This window comes from Anguilla anguilla, chromosome 10, assembly GCF_013347855.1.
Source record: "Anguilla anguilla isolate fAngAng1 chromosome 10, fAngAng1.pri, whole genome shotgun sequence".
Lineage (NCBI taxonomy): Eukaryota > Metazoa > Chordata > Actinopteri > Anguilliformes > Anguillidae > Anguilla > Anguilla anguilla.
Genome location: NC_049210.1, coordinates 23934761 through 23961291, shown reverse-complemented (window position 1 = coordinate 23961291; position 26531 = coordinate 23934761). Strand labels below are relative to the sequence as shown.

The window sequence follows — 26531 nt, the reverse complement described above, 5'->3', positions numbered from 1 at the left end:
ATGGCCCGGCGTTGGCTGCAACCGGAGATCCGGTCCGCCGGGGGCGTGGTGGAGCAGGTCATCCTGGAGCAGTTCCTGGACGGTTTGCCAGAGGGAACGGCCAATTGGGTGCGGTACCATCGCCCGACCAACCTAGAGGCTGAGGACCACCTAGCGCTATACCCCGGCACCCAGCAGCAAGCACGGCCAGAACCGGCACCCAGGAGGAGACCCCCTCCTCGTACTGGCCCCTCTCCGGTCCCCAGGGCTCTACCCCCTCCCTTCCCTCAAAATAATCCCCCCTCTTTTCCGATTACCTCTCCAGGTCCAGGCTCAGTGGCGGGGGGCTCCGGCTCGCAGAGGGCTCCTCAGATGCTCGGACCGGGGTGTTGGCGGTGCGGACAGCTGGGTCATCTGCGCCGCGACTGTCCACTTATGGAAGTGGGGTAGGTGGTCCGGGTGGTCGGGCCGCCCACTTCCGCTCCCGATCAGGAGGGAGCGTACTGCATCCCGGTAAGGGTGCAAGGGAGTGAACACGGGGAGCTGTTGGATTCGGGGGCTATGCAGTCCCTGATCAAGCAAAACCTGGTTCGAACCGAGGCATTGGTAAAGGCACCCTGGGTTTCCATTCGGTGTGTGCATGGAGATGTGCACAAGTATCCGGTAGTGCCCGTGGAAATCTGTTACCAGGGAAAAATGCATATCGTGAAGGCTGCGGTTAGCTCCCGGCTTTCGCATCCCCTAATCTTGGGTACTGACTGGGCGGGGTTTAGAGAGATCTCTAGAAACATGCTGGGGGTGCGATCACGATCGATAGGGAAGTGTGACGTGTGTGCTGCTGACAGTGGTGACGCAGGGCCGTCCGACACGGCCGGGGCGGGGAGGAACCCAGGCGAGCCTCAGGTTGAGACTCCCCGGGGTCCTGTGTTCCACCCTGCGGAGGATTTCCCACTCGAGCAGTCTCGGGACGACATACGCTTTGCCTATGACTAAGTGATGCGCATTGATGGTCAGCAGGTGCGCCCCGATGCAGTACTCTCCCACCCTTATTTTTCTATTATTAGGGACAGGTTGTATCGAGTGTGTCATGACACTCCGACTGGTGAGGAAACGACCCAGTTGTTGGTACCAAAAAACCGCTGGGAAATGGTTTTCCAGGCGGCTCATTACAACCCCATGGCGGGACACTTAGGGTATGATAAATCACTACACCGAATAATGGCTCAGTTTTACTGGCCAGGCATTTAGGCGCACGTACGTCGGTGGTGTGTGTCTGTCCCGAATGTCAATTAGTGAACACCCCGGCCACCCAAAAAGCGCCTTTGCGCCCACTACCCTTAATAGAGGTCCCCTTTGATAGAATCGCTATGGACCTCATTGGGCCATTTGAACGGAGCACCCAGGGATACCGTTTCGTGTTGGTCTTGCTGGATTATGCGACCCGGTATCCCGAAGCAGTGCCGTTGCACAATATTTCAGCTAAGAGTGTTGCACAGGCTCTGTTTCAAATTATCTCCTGCGTCGGAATCCTGAAAGAGATTCTAACTGACATGGGCACTTCGTTTATGTCACGTACACTAAATGAGCTATACGGATTACTGGGCATTCGCTCTATTAGAACCAGTGTATACCATCCCCAAACAGATGGGCTTGTGGAACGGTTTAATAGAACTCTGAAGTCCATGATTCGAAAGTTCATTCACGACGATAGCCGAAATTGGGATAAATGGTTAGTCCCTCTATTATTTGCAGTGCGGGAGGTTCCCCAGACCTCCACAGGATTTTCTCCCTTTGAGCTATTATTTGGTAGAAAACCTCGGGGAATATTGGGCCTAGTTAAAGAAAGCTGGGAGGATGGTCCAAGCCCCAGCAAAAATGAGGTGCAATACGTCATGGACCTGCGAGCAAAACTCCATACACTGGGTCGGTTGTCACGGGAGAATTTGCTCGAGGCTCAGGAACGTCAGCAGAGGCACTACAATAGAGGACGAAACTACGACAATTCTCGCCGGGAGATAAAGTCCTGGTGTTACTTCCAACCTCCAGTACAAAATTACTCGCCAAGTGGCAAGGGCCCTTCATGGTCACACAACGAGTTGGGGAGGTTGACTATGAGGTGGAGCGTGCTGATAGAGAGGGAGCGAAACAGATTTATCACCTCAATTTATTAAAAGCCTGGAACAAGGTGGTGGCTGTTTCTCTGGTAACGGTGGATCAGGAGAGGGACGAGCTGGGGCCGGAGGTATCAAATTCAACCAATCAGACCTCACCCCTTTCCGATAGCCACCTCTCGCCAAGGCAGAGAGCAGACCTCGCCCTGTTGCAAAAACGGTTTGCAGATGTGTTTTCTCCCCTACCAGGGCGCACTAACCTCATACACCATCATATCGACAGCCCCCCGGGAATGACGGTACGTTCCCGTCCCTATAGACTGCCGGAGCACAAAAAGAAATTGGTGCAGGCAGAAATAACGGTCATGCTGGAGTTGGGCGTAATAGAGGAGTCTCACAGTGCCTGGAATAGCCCCATCATGCTGGTAAGTAAGCCGGATGGCTCTATTCGGTTCTGTGTGGACTATAGGAAAGTGAATGCTGTGTCACGTTTTGATGCCAATCCTATGCCTAGGGTCGACGAACTCCTGGATTGGCTGGGCACGGCTCGTTTTTTCTCGACACTGGATTTGACTAAGGGCTATTAGCAGATTCCCTTGTCTGCAAAGTCCAAAGAGAAATCGGTTTTCTCCGCTCGGGACAGTTTGTACCAATTCCGAACACTTCCGTTTGGGTTGTTCGGGGCCCCAGCCACCTTCCAGCGCCTGATGGATCGGCTGCTGCGTCCGCATGCTGCGTATGCTGCTGCCTATCTGGATGACGTTATCATCCACAGTAGCAGCTGGGCACAGCATATGCGGCATGTGGAGGCGGTGCTCGAGTCTTTGAGGCAGGCGGGGCTCATGGCTAACCCAAAGAAGTGTGCGATTGGTCGAGCGGAGGTACGGTATTTGGGGTACCACTTGGGAAGTGGACAGGTGTGACCTCTAGTGGATAAAACCGTGGCAATTGCGACCTGTCCACGACCCAAGACGAAAAAAGAGGTGAGGAGGTTCTTGGGGTTGGCCAGCTACTATAGGCGGTTTATTCCGGCGTTTGCGCAGCTGACCAGCCCCTTGACTGATTTAACTCGCAAAGGTGCCTCAGATCCGGTCCAGTGGACGGAGCCGTGCCAGCGAGCGTTTGAGAGGGTAATGGAAGCCCTCTGTGGGGAGCCGCTCTTGTTCACCCCTAATTTCTCTCTTTCTTTTATCCTGCAGACCGATGCGTCGGACAGAGGGCTGGGGGCTGTTTTGACCCAGCAGGTGGAGGGAGTTGATCGCCCGGTGCTACATCAGCCGCAAACTATCCCAGCGGGAGGCGAGGTACAGCACGGTAGAAAAGGAGTGCCTCGCCATCCGGTGGGCGGTCGGGTCCCTGCGCTACTACCTGCTGGGTCGCCCATTCACCCTCTGTTTGGACCACGATCCCCTCCAATGGCTCCACCGCATGAAGGATACCAACCCGCGAATCACCCATTGGTATCTGGCTCTACAGCCCTTTAATTTCAAGGTGGTTCATAGGCTGGGGGCGCAGATGGTGGTGACGGACTTCCTCTCTCGCCCCAAAGGGGGGGGGGGGGGGTCGGTCATCGCCCAGATGGCTCCCCGGCCGAAGTCGGGCGGTGGAGGTATGTGGTAGGGTGGGCGTGGTTTTACGTTGGCTGCAGAGAGAGAGAGTGAGCGGGGCGGCTCTCGGACTCTGCGCCACAGCTGTTGGGGATTGCTAATCAGCACGGATGTTTAAATGTTTGATTGATTGACAATGTGCTGATTACCTCGACAGTGAGCCTGGGTGCTTAAACCTCAACAGTGAGCCTGCGGTCTACCGAGGTAGACGGGGGGCTGACTGGAGACGGAGGAAGTGCTGCAAGAACCTGCAGCACAGCTGTGAATGGGTCGGCTAAGTAGCCACACCTATGAAAGGCAGAACTGGGAGCGCAATTGTGGGTGGTGGACTACTTGGGTAGATTGATGGGAGAAATTGACAACAGGTGTGAAGGACAGAGGTAATAAAAAGGGGAGAGAAACTCTGGTCAGGGGAGCTGGGGAGCCGTGTCTCATTTTGTAGGTTCGCGCACTCTTAGCGGGGAGGGTGCGGTTCGCAGTTTTTATTGCTGCCGGCCGTGAAGACAGTCAGACAGGGGAGCTGTTCCAGCGCCAGGAGGGGAGGTTAGTTTCCTCCTTTAGGTAGCACGGGCTGGGGATTTAGGAGTGTATGCGCCCTTTCCGGTTTTCCAGTTTTGTGTATCAGCGCTCGGCCCGCTGCCGCATACTGTCCGCACTGCCGACCTCAACGAACGCTTGCGCCGGGGAGTTGGACGGTGCCAAAAACACAGACCCTGGGGGAGGGTCTCGCCAGCCGGGCGAGTTAAGTTTTTAAGTTTTATTACTCTATGTTTAGTATTTATTATTGTGAATAGTCTTGTTTCATTTTTTTGTCCTTGTCCTTTTGTTTATAGTGTTTAGGTTTGAAATAGGGCGGAGAGGGGCGGTTCAGTGGAGAGGAACTGTAAGGGGGATAATTGTAAGGAATCCTGTTCTATACCTTTTTGCTTTGTAGGCATGTAAAAGGCGAGTGAAGTGTATTTGGCTAATGTACTTCTCGGCCATCTATTTCACATGTGCTGTGTGGAACAATAGCCTAGTTGTAGTGGAGTGGATTTGACCAGTGTACTTAGTCCTCTAGGTGGAGTGCGCTGTGGGGAGCTATTGCCTGTTTGTAGTGGGGTGCACCTGGTGCATAAGATAGGGATTCCATGCTTTTTGTTCCTAGTGCAGCAACCCAACTGGGACCTTCTAACCAAGCCCAATACATATGTATTAAATGAGAATATTTAATATAGATTGTATATTTTTTGTAACTGCCTGTTGTTGTGTGGTGGGTGCCTCTGACACCGGACCATACCGGTTCACAAAAGGCAGTGGCAGTGTTAAGCTACTCTGCTTACCCCAGGTATTTACCTTACCATAGTAAAAGATTTATTACATTATAAATGAGCCCCCTGCAGTTTCTATAGCCCAATGCGCAAATGAATAAAGCACTTTCTCGTGGATGTAATTTGCCACAACTTGGCATTTATTAATCACAATAATAGAGAAATTATTGTTTATAGGAAATCCCTGTTTATTTCTTAACATAAAAACTATTCAAACAGCTAATACCTGTAGCCTGTTGCTCGTGGTATTTGAATATATCAGACCTGCTCTGCAAAGCTTGCACATAACTCTTTTCTTGTCCTTGACCTCGCCATTTATAGCTAAGAAGTCGAAAAATTCCCAAACAGGGCTTACCAGTTCGTGGGACCAACTCCTCCGATGCTGCTGCCATTTTCACCGTTAGTTTTCAATATTTTTGATGTGACTGAGGAAGTAACGTTAGCACAGGAAATGAACTTTGGGGGCATGTACATGATTCGCCGCATGAAATTAAAGCCTGTATATTTATGTTAATTACAAAACGCGGAATCAAAAACGCGGGATCCAAAACTAATATTCGAATGCTCAAATTTAGCTTCGAACTTTAAAAAAAAAAAAGATTTTCGAATATTTTTCGAACTTCAAATATTATTTGACAGCCCTACTGGACACATCATCAGTGATGTTACCTGGAGTCATTGGGTGTTTCGGGCCTTTCAACAATCAGACACCCTATTCCAGGCGACCCAGCCGGGATTGATCAAATCCTGGCTTGTGTCCAGGTAGCACTACTGAAACCACGGATCACCTCTCCGGATCCATAGCCACCTTGAGGCAACTTCGGCCGTCTCGGTGACTAACTTTATGGCCCTTCCCTTGCTGGCCCCTGTGATGCCTAGTATATTATAGGCCCTGCAGAGGGACTGTCCAGCAAACGCTCTGCATCCCACCTTGATGGGCTCACACTTCGCACGCCACCCGTTGTTCCAGTACTGCTCCATTAATCTGTATACTTCTCCCTCTTCCTCTCGTTGGCCTCCTCAATGCGATATGCCCATGGAATGGTGAGCTCCAACAGGACAACCTGCTTGGAGGCCTCAGAGAGCAGCACCATATCTGGCCTCAGCTTTGTCACAGCAACATTACCTGGGAACTTGAGTTGCTTCCCCTGGTCAACCATCAACTCCCAGTCTTATGCTGTTGCAAGCAGGCCAGTGGAGGTGGTCCTGGCAGCTGGTGTTGGCTTCTCTCCAGCCCTGACGAAAGCAATGGTCTTCTTCGCTGGGCGGAGGTGCTTACACTGGCTGATCCCGCTGCAGATGGTGTCTGCTATGGTCTTCAGGATCTGGTTGTAGCACCACCGGTAGCGCCCCTCACCCAGCAGCTGAGGATGTGCTCCAGGGTTCCTCTTTTGAGGCAGAGCGGGCATGCTGGTGACTCCACCTTTCCCGAGCAGAACAGGTTGGATGGGCTAGGTATAATGTCATAGACAGCCTAGGTCAAGAACTTGATACGCTGGGGCTCAGCTTTCCAAAGCTCTGCCCATGAGACCTTGCGCTCAACCGCTTGCTCCCATCTTGTCCAGGCTCTTGTCCAGGCTCCCTGCTGCTAACTATCCTGCTGGTTCGCTCCTACTCGAATGATGCCTTTACTTCCCTCTGGATCAGTGCCCTCCTATCCTTTCTCTGTGCCTTGTCGTAGCATGGTGTAGTGCTGCTACCAAGGCCAGCCCTTCCTCGAGTCACTTAACCAAGACTCAGCAACCTCCATAGCCTCTGCTGCTCTCCACTTCCATCCTGTCCTGACCTCAATGCCAGCCTGGGAGACCTTTGGGTCAGAAAACCTCCCTTGTTCAGCTCACCATGAACTCAGGTTCAGGCTGCTGATGGGGAGCTTCAGCTTGGTGATATTGACCATAATGACTTCAGAACTTCATTTATGAAACCCTCACCACAGCTCTTTGATCATAACATCATGGGCACAGAATCAGAAACATTTAAAAATGAATTTGTACTTCACCAAAAGGCCCAGAGGAAGCTGGTGAATTCTGAAAACGATATACACTGTGAGTTACACTTCCTCTATGAAGATATTTGTAGTCTACCACATGTCAAACTGGCTTAACAGAGCCTAGGTAACGCAATAAGACATTTCCTATTATACCAAGGATTTTTTTAACAGAATCTCACGCTGCAAAATAATAAGTAAAAAGGACCTGGCAAGATGTGCAGAAATGTTTGGTGGTGATCCTGGAACAGTGATTTATCTCTGCAATATGTCTCTGCCACTAGAATCACTTGCTACTTTTTGCTAAATGTTTTATTCTTAATTTTTTTTATTCCCTTCATTCTGTAGCAGGCATGTTTACAACAGCACTAGTGTCCATCCAACCTCCATAATCTGTACCTGCTTATCCTGGTCAGGGTCGTGGGGGGTGCTGGAGCCTATCCCAGTATGCATTGGCCGAGAGGCAGGAATACACCATGGAGAGGTCACCAATCTATCACAGACAGCAGTGGTGTGATGTTAGCATTACTTACATCTGCTGTCAGGATTCTGCCTTTTCTGTTTCTGTTTTTCCTTCTCTGGGACGCCTGCTGGTGGCACTTCAGTTTGTATTTCAGTTTGCTCCCTCTTTAGTTACCCCTGTGTTAATTGTATTATTGTTTTCAATCATTCTTTCATTGTTTCTGTTTCTGTTTGTGTCCTCCCCTCCCTCTTTGGTTTGATTGTTCTTTGAGTTCACCTGTGTCTTATTAGTTTCCCTGTCTATTTATATTCTCTGCTTCCCTGATTCGGGTGCTGGTTCCTTGTGTTTCTGACTGTGTTTCTGCCTCTGTGTGCGTATCTACCTGCTTGTGTTCTGCTAGTGTGTTCTGACCTGCCTGTGATCTGCCCCGACTGTTGTTTTCCTTCGCTATTTTTTTGAGTTTCTTTGCCTTTCGAGGATTTTCAAGTTCCCTTGCCCGTTTTTTTGTGTTTTGAGGTTTTTGAGTGTTTTTTTTTTTAAGTTTTTTTGCTTGTTTATCTGTTTTTTTTCAGTTTTTTGGCCTCATTTTGGTTTCTGGTTTTTTGTTACTTGTTATTAGTAAAGTCCTCGTTTGAAAATAACTTGAGTCTCCTGTGTTCACTCTGTGCTTGGGTCCAACCTGCCAAAACCATGACATCTACAGTATATCCCTAGTGGTGGTTTCATTATATGTACATTATGTGAGCCATCTTGGTGAAGGTCTACTAAATGCTTAAATTGCAAACTATTAGGTAAGTACAGCTCAAAAAGTAATGGAAGGCCATGTGTTTTGGAGAAAAAATCCAAACCACCTTATTCTAGGCCTATTATAGAATCCTACCCTTCTCTCTTGACAGCAAATTAAGATAGACAAGATTATTTAAGCAGTGCCATTAAGCTACCCAAGTCATGGGAGTCAGGTCTCCTGCAATCTGTGCCACTTGTTGCTCAGAATGTGAAAGTTAAAATAGAAAGCTATTTTTAACCAGGAGAGGATCAACTGTAGTACTTTTATCACCGGTCAAGTTTCTAAGAATGCATTGGGCAACTGCACTCACACATCCAAACATACAGTGTAAGACAGTATGGTCACTATCATCAAAATATGCAAGCTTTCATTATCTTATAAATGCATGCAGGAGTGTCCATGACAGTTAGACTAACACCTTTTTTGTTAAAATGGACATTTTGGTCTTTGTAGGCAGGTACATATAATTACATATAATGACATTGGTCAAACAACACCGGTGTTATGAGTGTTCAGAAGTTTCCATTTTCAGTTGGCTGGTATAGTGACACCATGAGGCCAAATGGTGTAAAATTCACATCTTCCCAAAACTGCAAGATTCTTCCACTGCGTAAAGTATTGTTAAAACCAAGCCAGGCAATTTTACCACTATTGTCAATAACACATTAGTACATTAGTCTCATTCTTTGTGTTTTGCAGGAGTGTAGAATGTAGTCATACAGACACATTATGCTTCATGTGAGCACCCTTTTGCTCATCATATATGCGGAAATACAGAGGTAAAAGCAAGGCCAAAACTGGAATATGCTAAATGCTAAAATTAAGGGTGATGTGCTTATACAATGCTTATACAATTTTTATAAGGTATTATATTAATATACTGATATAATTTGCTCCGTATAATTTCTTTCCATATTATATATTACATGAGTACTTTCCAATTTCCCCTAAAATTGTGTTCTGCAGCCATAATTTAATACTTTAGAATTATCTGTGGTTTCCTGTAACCATGTATTGCTGCCTTGACAACTTTGTCCTGCAAAGAAATTACAGGAGAGTCTACATTCCCTGGCCCCCCTCAAAGGATGGGTCTACTAGCAAATACTAATCTGGTGGTCACAAGGGAGTTTATATGAAGCTATCTTCATATAAACATGATGGAAAATATTTTTTTCTGTTGCAGTGCAAATGCATTAAAGCCTTTCAGTTCTATTCAATTCAATTTTATTTTATTATTCATGTCACTCTTTTAAGAAAGGTGTTCCTACAGAGATACAAAAACAAGAGATAGGAAAGCTTGGAAAAAGCAAGACTAAAAAAGTCAAGAAGTGATGTAAGAAGTGGGAAGAAAAAAACCACACAAACAGTGCTGAGAGAACACTCTCTGGTGGTAGAAAATCTTAGAAGGACTCTGTCTATCAAGAGAGAGCCCATGCTGCATCAGTTCGCCTGGTGCCCATCCATCCATTATCTTTCCCCACTTATCCTGTGCAGGTTGCAGGGGGTGCCTATCCCAGCATGCATTGGGTGAGGGGCAGGAATTCACTCTGGACACAAATAATTCAGTCACCATTCACTCACACCTATGGGCAATTTAGTCTCTAATTAACTTACCTGTATGTCTTTGGACTGTGGGAGGAAACTGGAGTACCCGGAGGAAACCCTACCCAGAAAGGCCTAGGCCGGATTAAAAACTGTGAGGCAACAGTGCTACCCACTGCACAACTGTACTGTCCCTGGCCTGGTGTCAGTTGGCAAAATTAAGTAAAATGGCAATAGGGGGTAAATCACATTGGGTGGGCAGATTAAAGCCTGAGATAATAAATTATTTGGCAAAACAGTGTAGTGGATATGATTATGCAAGTCAGAAGAGCAAGCTGATACATCTATGCCACAAAGTTGCACCATAACATGGATGGCATAAACTAGCAGAGTGTTGGGGCTGGAGCACTCTCAGCTCAAGGTGAAGGAAAGGGACAAAAACCGCAAAGAATTTACAGTGAAGTAAACATAAAGTTCTGAACCATTTAGAAGGGCATGTTACATAATTCAGATTCTGGTGTTTATAGTCTGTAGTATATTGCATCATTAATAATTCAGAGAATTAAAAAAATGGTAAACCATAGACTGACTGCAGTTGTGTATAAACCCTTGAACCTGGAGACAGCAGTTGCTCCCAAAAAAGCCGTTTTTAATTTAAAATATAAGAAAAATGTGTGCAAAAATAGCTGTTGCTGTCTGCAATGGTGAAGTTAAATTTGCAGATCTCTGTCCATGTTTACCAGCTGGAGCCATGGATTTTGTGTGGGATACAAGCTGTTGACAAACCAATACATTTACTGTAACTTTGCTTGGACAAAGGTCACTATAGCCTGTGTCTGAATATTGTATATTTGGCATTTTCTGCCACAGAGATGAATGTATGCAAATGGCACTACACATTATAAAATAGTCTATTATTACATGTATGTATTGGGAATTAAATTTGGTTAAAAATTCCACTGTATTCCACTAAAAAAGTCATAATTTTATGAATACACTGAGTGCTCTCAGTCCATCCCAACGTTTTTTAGTTTAGTTTTTTTTTTTTTTGGATGTTTTTGAATCCGTATTGTATGTGCCAGGTCTGATCTCACGGCTCACGTCAAAACTCAACTTGGAGGCATATTTGAAAAAACCTCACTTGGATGGATCAATAATGCTCAGACTTAGTAGAAAGTATTGGCATTCAGACTTTTGGGTGTAATGTAGCTTTAATGTGAGTTTGAGGAGTCAAAGGAATCCTATGCTGTTTATTCATGTTCAGGAGCTTTTTATCCCTGCTGACAACAGCCCTGGATTCTGCCGACTCCACACTAGCCTCACCTTCCCCCAGCCCCCAAATCCATGCTCTTCAGGGTGGTTTCCATGGAGACACTAACATTGTAAAAGTCTGAAAATGAACAGAAATATTAAAACCTGACTGGCTGTTCTTAATTTGTTATTTTCTTTTTTGACTTTGTATTCAGCAGATAACATTTTGTCGCTGTCTGGTTTTTAGAGAGATTATTTTTGTTAATGAAATGGGGGACTGCACTAGCAACTGGCTTGTCCTTTAAGGAACTATGAAATATTTTTCTGGCAGAATCAGGAAGTATTCAGACTAATACTGACAACCACTTGGCTGATGTGTCCTTAGCACCCCCTAATGGCAATATGTTGTATTATCTAGCCTTTTATTGATCTCATGATCTGACACCTCTATGGTGAGCAATTGTTGGTTGATTATTCTGTAGCAGATCTGATTTGTTCATTGGCAGATGAGTTTCAGTGTACCTACCAAATACTGTTGGTAATTTCATAGTACTGTTAAAGGGTAAAGCTATAAAAACACAAAAATCCATAAAACTATTCATCCACACAATGTCCCTGTGGCTTTCCCCAGCAGGAAATTTTATAAATGATTAAGGATAAATAACACATAAACACAAATGCTACAGCTATGCCACAGAGCACAAAAACCTGATTAAAAATATATAACCTTCATAAACACATGGAGTCTTGGCTTTTATTAATTGTATCCATGTTCACCATGACATCAGTGCTTGAATGGATTGTTGAGATATGATTGTAAACAATTTATTCTTGATTTCTTGATGCAGAACAATAGTAAGTTTTATATTAAGTTTACTATAAGTTTTATAGTGTGATCATGAGAGTTATGCTCCTAAGGATCAGAATCCTGCAGATGAGGTATTTCACAATTAATAAAAGAACCTGTGTGACTCATTAAATTATAAATGAGGGGAGTAATTCTTTGTGCTCCTGAAGTGTGACTGCCCTGTCAACTACCCCCCCCCCCCCCCCTCTCTCTCTCTCTCTCTCTGTTTTTCGATCAGTGGTACCCACATGTACCAACACCTGGTAATTCAGATCCCATCATAAGAGGAATGGTTTGGTTCATATTCTAATTCTGCTGTGGGTGCACTTTTGGACTCCCTCTGTTTCGGCCTGCACATGAAGTTTTCACACTACCTGGTGACCCACAGGACCCCGGAATGGGAGAAGCAGTATGTCCGTTATGGGGTGAGCTGATCATTGCATTTGTCTAGATTTCAGAGGCCTTTAAGTTTCATTTTGCAATAATGCTTTTCTAAATACAAGAGGAATTAATTTGACTGCAGGTACAAAATGAAGGGGTTTTGGTCTCAGTGATGAAAATAAACATTCACAAATTGAGAAAATTTAGGGGTCAGTTCATTTTATCTTCAGTTCATTTTATCTGTATGATCAGCTATTAAATGCTTAGATCATAAAGGTTTCAGTTACACTGAAAATTATAAAGGCTTAAATAGCAATGTAGTGGCTAAACAGGCTGTAATGTGAGAACAATTTATTTTATCTGTTAATTTACTTGAATTATAAAGCTGAAATTGATATTTTGCTTTTCTTCCAAGCTTGACAGAAATAGATGTATTTGTATTTCCTTTTCAGTCTCCGCCCCCTAGGTCACAGTCCCAATGTGCTGTACAACTGATCTGAGTACAGTCTCTGTTCCTACAGGCACTGAAGACCATGCTGTCTGCTGGAGAGAAAGGAGCACATTGGAATGAAGGTGAGAGACAGACATGATGAAGAACCTCAAGGAAACCAGAAAACAACCATCCACTGTGAGACACACACGCATGCACACACACGCACACACGCAAGCACGCATGCACGCACACACAGTATTCCAATGAATTTAATCACAATTTAAACGCACATCACACAGTCTCTCTTCCTTTTCGAGAATAATAAATGCCACCCAATATTTCACTTGAGGATTTAAGTTCTGGTTGCTGTTTAAGATGCTGGAGCTGGAATGCCTGAATATGATGGATATACTTGTATCTTGTAACCATAGAAAGTCTTTGTGCCTTCAGTGCAATCCGATGTTTCAGAAGCTGTGCCTTCATTTCTTTAAAATTGAGAACAGGGACCTTAAACACTGCAGTCATCCTCAGGGTGCAGTGGGGACACCAGAACACAGAAGACCTATTGTGTAAGCCTCTGTGACCTCGGTGAGGATTTTCATGAAGCAGGGAGTTATAACCCCCTGAGGGATGGACACAAAGGGGGATGGGCATGGTGAAGGAGTGGTGAAGAAACGGCCATTCAAATGCCCTGTGATACACTATTAGTCCTTTTGTAACACAACACTGCAGCTGCTGATATGAAATATTATCTGCCTGGGATGGGGAGTCTGGTTTAAATAAAGTCAGAATAGGGGATATGAATAATTGAATACATTATGGGTTGAAAGGAGTTTGTGTAGAGAGAAGAGGTGAAATATGCTGGGACTCCTACTGGTGCACAAAAACAAACCCCCGTCTGCTAATCCTCAGAAATCATCACCAAATTAATTATTTATTTTACTCTTTTTGTGATTCCAAACTTTGCTATGAAATAAGCAGCTACATATTATACCTGACAACCTCTAACCATAGGAAATAATGCAGCATGAATTAAAATGGTTGAATTAGAGCATCCTTTACTGTAAATATTGTATTAAATTAAGCATACAAAAGAAATATATAATTTAAGGCAAAGATCCTCATTTAAGAAAAGAATAATAGTTCAAGATGGGAGGCATAGCTGAACAAGATTCCAGTCCAGAGGGCCACATTGTCTACTGGTTTTCAGTGTGTTTCAGAAGCAGTGATTTATATGCTTTATTGTTCCTAATTGGCTAAAGAATCCAATTGACTTGTTCTCAAAACCTTAACTAGCTGCCAATTGAAAGGAATCCCACAGATAATATGGCCCTCCAGGACTTGAGTTGGACACCCGTGGTTTAGAAAATGAGCAATAATTAAGATGTGAGCCATAGTAAAATCTGGAAATCATTTTAGACATGAGTCATAGTTTAAGACATGGGGAATAATTGCACAGGTGAGTCATCATGTAAGACATGGCGAATAGTTCAAGATATCATAGTTCTTGACATGAGGAATTGTTTACAGGTAAGATGTAAGTTCCATCTTCAATCTATTGTCCATATTCGTTCAAGACATGAAAAGAAGTTTAAATACACCCAGCTGACAGATGCCTGATATTTTGCCAACAACAATTGGGGGGCGGGGGAGGGGGTAAGCGCAAGTCATCATTTTAGGGCAGAGACCGGAATCTCTCTGGATAGGAAATAAACAAAACCACAATGAAGATTGAATAGTTGTCTGGCGTATACACAACAAGAGAATAGACAGTGAAAGAACAGTGAAGATGATGACTGGCTCCAAGTCCAGTTCTGAACATAATCTGCAGTTAGCACTGGTTATCAAGTGCAGTCTTGTATGTAATGTAGAATAAAAAGAAGCAGAGAAATCACAGGCGTTCCATGTGGATTAAACGAAGATTGCTACACCAGCCTTTTCTCATTGTCTTCCACTTCTGCCCCATACAATTTTACCCACGTAAAAACTACACTGCATGCTGATTGCCCTGAAGTGCTGTCCAATGGGGACCCGATTTATTTGTTGAATCAGGACACTGTGTCCAGAGGGTTGGCCCTTGCTTTCTGCAAGGGCCAACCACAGCCGACGACACGCATACACCAGGCAGACTGTACCCCAATGTTCGGCCCCTGCTGTCTATTCCTGGTATAAGACATAAGACATGCTTATGGTGTATGTGCAGCTCTATTTGTCATTGTTCCCTCAGGACAGAAACAGAGACAGAGTCCGGTGATTTGCCTCATTATACATGTTGTTCATTCATCCCTCCGCATTAAATACTGCCAGGCAGTTTTTGGAAAAATAAATCCAATGTTTGATAAAAGACTCTCCATGTTTGGCAAAAAAACTTTTCTAATTCAATTGCAATTCTATTTTTACAAAAGACATTGGACATTCACAAAACCTTAAAAATTATTCTTACTTTTGTTCTTTAAAATGTACCTATGAAAAAAAAATGAGATTCATGACATGTGCAGACCATTGTTTTTGTGCATATCCCATGTGTATGAAATGATGAATGGCTGGCTGTTTGTAAATCTTATGCACAGTCCTGTTCATGTGATTTGCATAAGGAAACAGCCATGAATTAATACAGGAAAGAAAAGAATATTGTTCCAATCACCTTAATATGCACTTTTGTACATCGATTTGGATAAAAGTGTCTTCTAAATAAATGTAACCTAATGTAAAAAAAAAATTGAATGCTGAATGTTCTTAAAAATGTTTTTACACGCAGTTTACAATGAAATGTGATTGTGCTCATGTATGTGAATAATCAATACATATTTATAAGATTCACAAGAAAAGCAGTCCGTTGGTAGAGGTACACAGAACTCATGTGCAGGAGTCAGAGACGCTGTCTGTGAGTCGTGTTCCTGTTGGGGCTGAGTTCGTTTTTCTGCCATCACCCTGGGCTGGACCTCTGGGTAATACAGGGCTCTAGGGCTGAGGGGGAACAAGGCATGGGGTGTACAGGATATAGTGTGCAGGCTAGATAATATGCTGAGTAGAGAGAATGGTAGTACACAGTATAGAGGGTACATTATAGGAATGCAAGACACATGGTATGAGGTATACATGGTAGCGTACGTATATACAGGGTTTAGGGTACTGAGCATGGTGTGTACATGAAAGTACATGGTATGGAGCTACAGGTTATGTGAGATAAATGGTATGGGAGGTACAGGATATGGACCTACAGGGTATAGAGTACAAGGCATGGGGCTGCATGTCATGTGAAAAACAGGGAATGGGTAAATGGTATGCAAGAACAAAGTTATGGGGGACATAGGATATGGAAGGTATGGGGAGCAGGATACAAAGCATGTGGGGTACAGGGTATGGATGCATTGGAAATTCAGAGAATGGTGGTACATAGTATAGTGGTGCTGGGGACACTCCCTTTTCTGATGTAAGCAGAGAGCAGGCCTGTGCTCACAGAGCTGAGAGATATGGCACTCACATTCTCAATATTTAATGAATGATCCCTGGGCTTGTTTGTCAGAGGGAGAATTGTTCTAGGTTGTTAATAGAAAAGAATGTTCCACTCTGTGGAGAGATCTCTAACAGCTAATTGGTTTGCAGACAACTTTCTCTCTCCTCACTCTATTATGATTTCGCTCCTATAAGTGATTTGGAGTCTTACAGTTTAATGGCTGGACAGAAAATGGTGGTAAGCAATACAGGCAGACAGGTATGCACAAAAAATAAGATTAACAATAACTCTAGCATAATAATTCTTTGTTTTACCTTGGCACATGAGAATTTGGAGTACATTTTGTTTCATACAGTACTTACTCTTTCCTAACTGAAGTCGATTAATAGAGATTGTGTTAGGGATGTTAATGTAGGAGCTTGTCCAGGTGGTTTCATAAGAATACACCAGCTACAGGGGCTGGGGCCCAGAGCCAACTGTAAAATGGGGCTCGTGCCCATATGTAAGACCCTGCCCTCTTGCCCACAGATGTGGAGTCCGCCCACAGATATCGCTGGGCTGCACAGGATGGCTTCTTCCAGGCCTGTGATAGAGAACTGGTTAAAGTCAACCTCTTCTACTCAGGTATGTGAAAAGAGAAGAGTGAGAAATTTTTCTGAAATGCTAGAAGTGGGCTGGAACGAACCTGTATGGCGTATCAGGATTTCTACGTTTTGTACATACAAGTACCAGCACTTTATCTAGCATTCCAATGCTTATCATAAGCTGTACATATGCAGTGTTTTTACCCTGTGACAGTCTATTTCTCTCATTGCCACAACAGTCATTGTATTCTCCACCATAACGATTAATTCAAATGAGCCCACCTAATTGACATGTCATACAAATAAACTTAATTACGCAGATGGTACCTTGTTACCTTGCGTAGTTCCTCAAGTAGGTTCCGGAGTCTTGCACACTGCCACCATGCCGTTTCCCTCTTTTCTACTCCAGCGTTACTGCTTTTTTGTCACTTTTTTCAACAACAGAATCTGTCTTTTCAGCACATTAGCTTGGCTCAAAAATGGGAAGCTCCAGACTGGATCGCTGCAGTTCTACATTTTACTCATATGAGTATTTTTTCCACTTCAAGCACTGGTTTGCAGTACAGGTCCAGGTGGAATCACAGAGAATGGTAGTGATGATTTACTTACAGACTGAGGTCTTTGATGATACAGGTGGGGAGGGGTGGGGGGGGGGCAGTTAGGGACAGAGGTAATGTTTGTTGATGGGTTTTACAGTTGTAGTTTCTTGTTGTGTATTGTTTGTGTAGTGAGGGCTTCCTACTTCTGTGGTGATTGTGTAGTGAATGCTTCCCCCTCTGTGGTGCTTGTATAATGAGTCTTCCCCCTCTGTGGTGTTTGTGTGGTGAGTCTTCCCCCTCTGTGGTGTTTGCGTAGTGAGTCTTCCCCCTCTGTGGTGTTTGCGTAGTGAGTCTTCCCCCTCTGTGGTGCTTGCGTAATGAATGCTTCCCCCTCTGTGGTGGTTGTGTAGTGAGTCTTCCCCCTCTGTGGTGTTTGTGTAGTGAGTCTTCCCCCTCTGTGGTGTTTGTGTAGTGAGTCTTCCCCCTCTGCCGTGTTTGTGTAGTGAATTTTCCCCCTCTGTGGTGTTTGTTCCACAGAGAAGCTGACGGAGGCTTGCAAGCGACTGTGCTTAGTGAGGGATGTGGTGCAGGTGGTGCCAGAGAGCCGAGGAGCTAGGGCCGGGTGCGGCTCACCATGGAGGCCAGGGGGGCTGCTGCAGGCATACAGACTGGCCAGGAAAAGACAGGCAGAGCAGGAACTCAGACGGGCCATCAGATACGTGCACCTCAGTCTGGTTCTGCTGCAAAACTACAGGGTGGGTGCTTATTTTAAACCACACTGTTGTGTGTCTTTACAATCTTATTCTAGATTCTAGAGACTCGGGGGGGGGGAGTATGACCTGTATGTATGAAGTGAACACTGTGTCCTGTGTCTCATGGCTGCATCAGGAGCTGAACTATACAGCTTTCTGTAAGATCGTGAAGAAACATGATGCCAGCTTCGCTTCTACTCGGGGTTTGAAATGGAGGAACGAGAAGCTGGATGTCTCTCCTTTTTACAGTGACATAAAAACCAGTCAGCTGATCTCTGAGCTGGAGGTCTGGGCATGTACAACACACAAGCACATGCATGCGCGTGCACACACACACACATGCATGCATGCATGCATGCACATACGTCCACACTCATCTCTCTCTCTCTTACACATACACACAGTCATATACAATGTGGTTTAAAAATATTTGGAGGGTGGCACAATTTTTGTTGTTTTGGCTCTCTACTCCAGGACATTACATTTGAAATAAAACAATGAATATCAGCGTTGACTGTCAGCTTCAGTCTCATAGTATTTACATCCATATTGAGTGATTAATGTAGGAATTACAGCCATTTTTACACATAGTTCCCCAATTTTAGGGAATTAACAATAATTGGACAATTAGCTACATGGCTGTTTCTTGCCAGATGTATGTCATTGCATCATTAGTTCATGTACAAGAAAGCTAACAAAATGTCTGGAGTTCATTCTAGGCTTGGAATTTTCATTTGGAGTCTGTTGCTGTTGTCTCTCAACATGAGGACCAAAGTGTCAAAGCTGGCTATCATGAGGCTAAACAATCAGAATAAATTAATTGGAGACATAGCTAAAACATTGGGTGCATCAAAATCAAATGTTTGGTACACTGTAAAGAAGTAAGAATGCACTGGTGAGCTCAGCAGTGGAAACCAACCAGGTGGACCATGGAAGACCATTATAGTGGATGACCGATGAATACTTCCAGTTGTGAAAAACAAGCTCCCTTTTAAATGTCAAATCGATCAAGAACACTCTCCAGTATGTAGGCACAGATGTATCAAGACTAAAATAAAGAGAAGAATACACCAGCATAAACAGGAAAGAGATTACCACACATCTACCAATTAACATGCTGATCTGGTGCTTCTCAGAAACAAGATGGTAAGCAAAATGAAGGAACCAGTCTGGTGCTCACAGATATTCAGCCTTATTACAAACGGACTGCAAACAAGGCAGATGTTTGGCACATGTGCCTTCATCAGAGTTAGTGGCTCTGATGAAGGCACAGTAGTCAAAACATCTGTCTTGTTTGCAGTTTGTTTGTAAAAAAAAAAAAAAAGCTGAATATCTGTGAGACTGATTCCTTCATCTTTGTACACCAGCATAACCTCAGAGGGGTCACTGCAAGATTAAAACCATTGTTAAGAACCCGCAGGTAAGTTTGCTAGAGAAAAAAAGTGAATTAAAAAACTGTGGAGAAACTAGTATTACCCTCTACCAAAAGTGATGGAAAGAGGAAAGTATGGAGCAAGAAAGGACCTGCTCATGATCCAAAGCATACCACCTAATTCTGTGAAACATGATGGAGGTAGTGTTACAGCTTGGGCATTTATGGCTGCCACTGGAACTGGCTTACATGGCTTTATTGACTATGTGAATCTTTTGACAGCAGCAGGATACATTTTGAAGTGTACAGAAGCATCTTTTCTACTCCAACAAAATGCCTCAAAATTCATTGGGCAGCACTTCACCGTGCAGTAGGAAAATGATGCCAAAGAGTTTTTCAGGGCCACAAAGTAGAATGTTCTTCATTGGCCAAGTAAATCTCTTGTCCTGAATCCAATTGAACATGCATTTTGCTTGCTGAATCCCCTGAAACAAGCAGAAACTGAAGATGACTGCAGTACAGGCCGAGCAGAACATCACCAGGGAATATACCCAGCGTCTCATGATGTCTATGAGTCACAGACTTTAGACAGTCATCTAATGCAAAGGATTTACAGCCAGGTGCTAAATTTAACAACTTTGTTCATGACTGTTAATTTGTCCAATTAATTTAGGTTCCCTAAAATGGGGAACTATATATAAAAAGGGCTTGCTATTTCTATTTCCAATATGGATGTAAATAACCTCAAATTAAAGCTGAAAGTGTGCACTTGCTGGAGTACAGAGCCAAAGCAACAAAAATTGTGTTACTGTCCAAATATCTATGGATGGCAATTTATATACCAATTTTTGATATGTTGAGATCTGATGTCTCATTTAACAGTCTCTCATGTGTCATCTGACTGGAGGGGACAAACTGGAAGCCATGCAGAGGCTGCAGGTGCCACCTGCAGTGGGAATTCAGGTGAGCGTTCCCGTTTGCTGGAGTTAAAAACCAACCATTACTGAGGTCCCTTCCCTGCAACCTAATGCCTGAACCAGGCTCTATTTATTCAGTTCAGCTTAAGCTTGCTCTATTTCACAGTCAGAGTAGTTTAAATTAAAAATAGTGAAATTTAATCTTCACACGTGCCTAGACTTAAAAAAATAATAATTCCACAACTGTATTTATTCCTACTTTATATATACTAGTTGCACCAGGAGTAAAAGACATTTGTACATTTAAATCACCTGTATCAGTGGCGGCTGGTGATGAAATTTTTGGGGGGGGCGCAGTTTTGGGGGGGACAAACAAACTGAAGCAGCACTTCATAGCTCAGCAAATAAAATTAAATAAATTAATTAAATAAATAATTAAATAAATAAATAAATAAATAAATAAATAAATCTAGAAACAACACAACACACTGTAATGTTGCCTAAACACTGGCTAGTAGCACTAATTGAACATATTTTGCCCTCCTTAATAATATAAAATAATATGTAGAGATGACAAAATTCCCATTTCACCTACATCACATAAAGCTACCAACAGGCAACAGCTCAATTTCTAAATATGGAACTACTAAAGTCATTTTTACTGCCACTGTTAAATTCTATGTCATAAAAAGAGTAGGAAAATATTAGCTAACTCCAATGTCATTTATAGAGCCTTCTGCTGCCATCTGCTGGACAAAATGTGAATATGTGAATTCTGAAGTTTAAAGTTCAACAAAACTCACCAACCCACGGAATATCCCGGGATTATCGGAGCTCTCACTCTCATCGTGGCCACGCAAAGCCAACTCAAAGGCTCCACAAAATTTCACACAGTCTATTATTCTGGACAGGATGTGTCGATTTTGTCATCTCTTCGTTGTGCCTTCTAATGCCAATCCTGTAGCCTTCACCTAGCTGTTCAGCAATGCTAAGCCTGCCAAAAAAATTTAGTCTCATACTATTGTCTAGGTGGCTGCGGCTACTTTCGTGCCGTTTGCATTTTTCAGAAAGATGTTATAGGTCTTGTACCCCCGTCGTTGTCCACAACGCTTTGGTGCCGACACTTTGAAATAGCAAACAGGGAAAGCAATAAAAGGTATTACTTACACCACATCCAGCTAGCCAACTCCGTTTGTCATAACAAGAGTGGGAGAAGCCCCGGGTGTATGCTCGTCGTCGATCACTTGCCTGCTGCTGAATTTTTCCGCGGTTCTAGTTGAAGTTGCCATCTCCTGAAAGTACCGGTCAGCTAGCTAAGGAGCAGGAGTGACAGCCGCGCATCCGTAGTAATGGCGGGCGTGAACATGAAAGATAGCGTCAAGAATTGTCCAATCACATTAGATCAAAAAACATAAAAACAATACCAATTCGCTGCCAATAAAAGCAGGAGTGTCTGGGGCGCAGAGAGCTGCACCCCGTGGAAAATCTGAAACAACCATTTAGAGAGCAGCCTCAGGTCACCTGCTTGCCAATAGTTGAAATACTTACATACACGCTCATTTGGCCAGCGCCTTTCACCCAGGAAGTAGGCTATAATCACACAGAAATTAACCAAATACAATTTGATTTTGGAACCAATTTTTAATGAATGCTGTCAGCGCGACAGACTACCAGCCACATTGAACGAGTAAACAATTTTTATTTTATAATTATTTTGGGGGGGCGGCGCCCCAGCGCCCCGCATTAAAGAACCGCCACTGACCTGTATTAAACAAATCCTCCAGTCAAGCAGTGTTCCTGGTCAGTTTGAGATACAATAATTGGACTATGTCCAACGTCTAACTGCGTCCAGGTCACGTAACACATATTATATCACTGAGCTTGTGCTGTCTCCGTAGCCTGCCCCAGTATGGGCTGCTTTTCGGATGGGGGTGACCTGTGGACTGGTTTTAGCTCTCCTGGTCCTCATTATTGTACAAGGTGAGAGCACTTCACATGCATACACACACACACCCACACACATATATAAAAACACACACATTGTTGAGCATGGCCTCATTAACAGGCTGAACTACTGGTGTGTTTACAGTTTTTTTTTTAATTTATTGGAAGGATTCTTTGGAAAATGTGTTTCTAAAATTTATTATTTTTTGTCACCTCACAATAAATATAGTGCCTGGCTGTTGGACACAATTAACAGTCATTCCCTATGGGAGTACATGTGCCACATTCTGTTGCCTGATATTTACTGATTATAGACACTTTAGATCGTTAACTTTAGATCTCCTCATCACTTTCCCAAAGACACTTCTGTTCCAGCTTCACAGGCACCTGAGTGGACAGCACTGAGGCCTTTTTTACAGCTCTACAGAGGTGGCTTCCTGCTCATCCAATTCATCTTCTTGTTGGGGGTCAACATGCACATCTGGAAGAGTGCGGGGGTTAACTACATCCTCATATTTGAGCTGGACCCAAGGGACCACCTCTCAAACCACCATCTTTTTGAGGTCAGAGTGAGAAATAGACATTAATTTTACGAAAGTTTAAGAATTATTATATTGGCCAGGATATTGCATGTGGTATTGAAGTGTTCTGAGGCACCAGTGTTTATGGTTCTGCGCTATATGACTGATTCATATAGTTTTGCAAGATAGTGAGAAGTTGTACGCAGAGGTGTCACTAGGGGGGTGCGGGGGGTACAGACCGCACTGGGTGACACCATCAGAGGGGGGTGACACAGAAATGACTGCCAATATTTTTTTTTGTGCAGTGTTTTGTGTAGCGACGAGTTGAATTTCTCCGAAGCAGTTTACTGCCGATTGATTTAATTAGCGGTATTAATGCGACGAAAAGCGCTCTGAATGCATAACACGCAATTCCTTGAGGCCCCCCCAACTGCACTCACCCCCCCGGTCGACGAACTTCCAACCCCAACCCGAACGTCCAACAGCACGCCCCCTCCCCCCGTTGCTAACTTTGGGTGACACCAACGGTCAACCGCACCGGGTGTCACCAACCCTAGTGACGCATGGTTATACGCTACGCATAATTGCTTCTGACTTAGATTCTTCTGGTTAAATGCAATTAAGTCCAATTCTGAATACAACAGATGCAAATACTGTTTAAATGTTTCCGAATATAGATTATTCAGTTAAATCATGCGCTCAGAAGACGAATGTAGTTGTAAATTTGTAATGTTCTTCTTTTGTGGTGCAGGTCGCAGGATGCTTAGCGCTGTGTTGGGGGGTCAGTTTCCTGGCTTGTCTGCATGCCTCCCTCCTACCAGTCCCACTGCAGCTCCAGCCCCTTGTATTCTACTCTCTCCCTGTTCTACTGCTGCTGAACCCCACGCCCACTTTCCACAGATCCGCCCGCCGCCGGCTCCTCACACTGCTGGTGAGACTGGCTACAGCCCCGCCCACACCCATCTTCCACATCTCCTGCCCCACACCCCTCTTTCTACCCCCAGCCACTTGCTCTTGCTGGTAGTTAGTAAGGTGTGGGTACCCACACCAGATTTCCACAGTCAATAGCAGGATCATCTTACAAAGACTTGTCCATTGCTGGTTCAAACCTAAACTCTAACTCATATCATGATCCCAAGCACCTACAATGAAAAAATTACCCTGTTATTTTTTTTATTTTTATTTTTTTTGAGAAGCAGACTTTTGGGTTTGTACTGGAGCAGAGGGGTGTTCAAGTAGATGGGCTGTGACAAAAAGAGTATGGCAAAATATGCATTCACTCAGAGATGAGGTGCATTGAACTGCCTTCCAGTTGGAGTCTGGTTAAATGTGTATATTGTACAGGGTGTGAAAAATTAAAAAACTGAAATTGAGGATTGATATATACTGAGATTTTAAGTAAAAGCTTGAATATACAGCAATGAAACAAATGACCCAGGTGAATTCTAAAAATGTCTCACCCTCTCCCACCCTCATCCTCTCTATCTCCCCTCCTCTCCCTCTTTTCCTCTCATTGCGCTTCCTGTCTGCCCTCTCCACCCTCTCCCTTTATCCCTTCTTTTCACCTCTCTCTCTATTTCCTCATTAAACTTCCCTCCCTTCCTCTCACCTCCTGCCCCCCACCCCCTCTCTCTCACACACCACCAACAGTGCAGGTTACTCTCCACCCCATTTCGTCCAGTCACGTTTGCTGAGTCCTGGTTGGCCGATCAGCTGAACAGCCTGAATCCGCTGCTCCTAGACCTGTGGGGTCTTCTTTGCTTCTATACGTGTGAAGTGGACTGGGGGGACCCCTCCACCCTTAGCTCGCCCCCCATTGGTGAGAAAGGCAGCTTAAAAAAAAAAAAAGGTCTGTATTTTAATAGTGCCTTGAACAACCTCTAAGTGAAGAAGCAAAACTCCCCTCATACAAGTTGTAGCCCTCGTTTGGATGATGCACAGCAGCCATTTTGCACCACACAACAGCCGAGGAGAAAGAAGAAATCTTTAAGCCAACTGAAAGGGTGAAGCAGATTCTGAGACACACATCTGAGATTCGTTCTCTCTCCTCCCACAGGACAAACTGACATGTGTAATTCACTCTTCAGCCTCTCGGTCTGTGTGTCTGTGTTTGATGGTGCAGGGCCCCTGCAGCACAGACTGACGTACCTGATTCAGTGCCTCCCCCCGTGGCTGCGCTTCGCTCAGTGCCTACGCAAATTCTGGGACAGCGGCGAAGCCATGCCACATCTCCTCAACGCTGGCAAATACTCCACCGTCTTCCTCATGGTCACCTTCGCTGGGCTCTACAGCTTAACCAGAGGTAGAACCCCCCCTCCTCTGTGGGGTCTGTGTGTACAGGGAGAGCAAGGTAGCGTGTGGGGTAACGGAGGTGTTCAGAGAGAAGGGAGGGGCTAGATTGAGGAGCAGGGAAGGGGATGGGTTGGGGGATGTGGTTTGGACAGGGGAGGGGTTTATGTGTGGCAGGATAGGATGTGGCTGGGCAAAGTACTGGGAGTTTGCCCTCACACTGGCAACTCCAGTATGAAGGCTAGTATACTCTAAGCCTGGCGTCATTGTTTAACCTCTCACATCCCACCTGCCTTCATATCAGAGCGCCCTCACCTGGCGGGTGTGAGGATGTACCTGTACCTGTGGGCGGTGGCCACATGCCTCAGTGTAGTTGTAACCATCACCTGGGACCTGAGGATGGATTGGGGTCTTCTTCAGGGGTACGGCCTGCTGCGGGAAGAGATGGTGTACCGCAAGCAGGTACCCCTTGCCTGTCTGCACCCCTAAATACACCGCTACCTACCTCTCCACAATGCAGGGAAATGCTAGGCTTATTAAGTTATTGCAGGGGTGTCCAATTCTGGTCCTGGAGGACTGCACTGTCTGCAGTCATTTGTGGTTTCCTTTGAATTGGCAGGCCTTGAGAACAAGGTGTGTACTCTAGCCAATCAATGACTTATTAATCGCTCATGTTGAAAAACATCAAAAACCAATATAACTGTGGCCCTCCAGAAATGGAATTTGACACACCTGAGGAACTGTCACATGAATTTTCACTTTTTCACATTTTTGGGGGGCGCATTAGGGCTTCTACTACAGCGCCATGCTGGGGGATGTTATCTTGAGGGTGACCTGGGCGCTCAACATCATCCTGGCCCAGATGGGCAACTCAGACTCTGTGGCTACTATCTCCACCGTGCTGGCACCTCTGGAGGTCTTCAGGTGAAACTGACACCTGTCCCAGCACACCAAAAATTAGAAATTCAGTCTGCCAGGACATTTTGATTCATTCTTTTTGAATCAGTGGTGAATAGCAAACACAGAAAAACTTAGAACAGGGTGCCAGGCTGGTGGAAAGCTAACTGTCATAACGGTCTTTAATTTTTCTTTGATATTCTTTCATGATTAACAAGAAGCCAGCTGTAAACATTTTTTTCTTATATTACTAAAATAATTCCACATGAAGCTAACTAAAAGGTAACATTACTACATTAGATTTACTCAGCAATTAAGGCTCACTTTTACCTCTTGTGATGATGCAGAAGATTCATTTGGAACATCTTTCGGTTGGAATATGAGCACCTGAACAACTGCAACCAATTACGAGTGGTACCAGACCTACATCTGACCCAACTGACCCTGAACAGCCACTCCCTCCTGGAGAGGATCATGGACCAGGAAGACCTAGCAAAGGATCATGGGAAATGTAGTACAGTAAAGAGGAAGCCTAATCTGATGCTCTGGTGTCCAAGGTGA

At 44.6% G+C, this 26531-nt stretch overlaps 1 protein-coding gene across 1 annotated transcript; it reads left to right on the top strand.

The window, feature by feature from the left end:
* On the top strand, positions 1–26531 carry LOC118206535 (xenotropic and polytropic retrovirus receptor 1 homolog). The gene is made up of 17 exons (XM_035379336.1): positions 1–185; positions 305–492; positions 2340–2515; positions 2924–2976; positions 3335–3699; positions 16684–16779; positions 17816–18033; positions 18167–18316; positions 20285–20365; positions 22218–22299; positions 22639–22826; positions 23536–23715; positions 24435–24603; positions 24907–25086; positions 25378–25535; positions 25861–25997; positions 26318–26531. Exons 1-17 carry the CDS (start codon positions 1–3, stop codon positions 26529–26531), a joined length of 2820 nt encoding a protein of 939 aa, XP_035235227.1.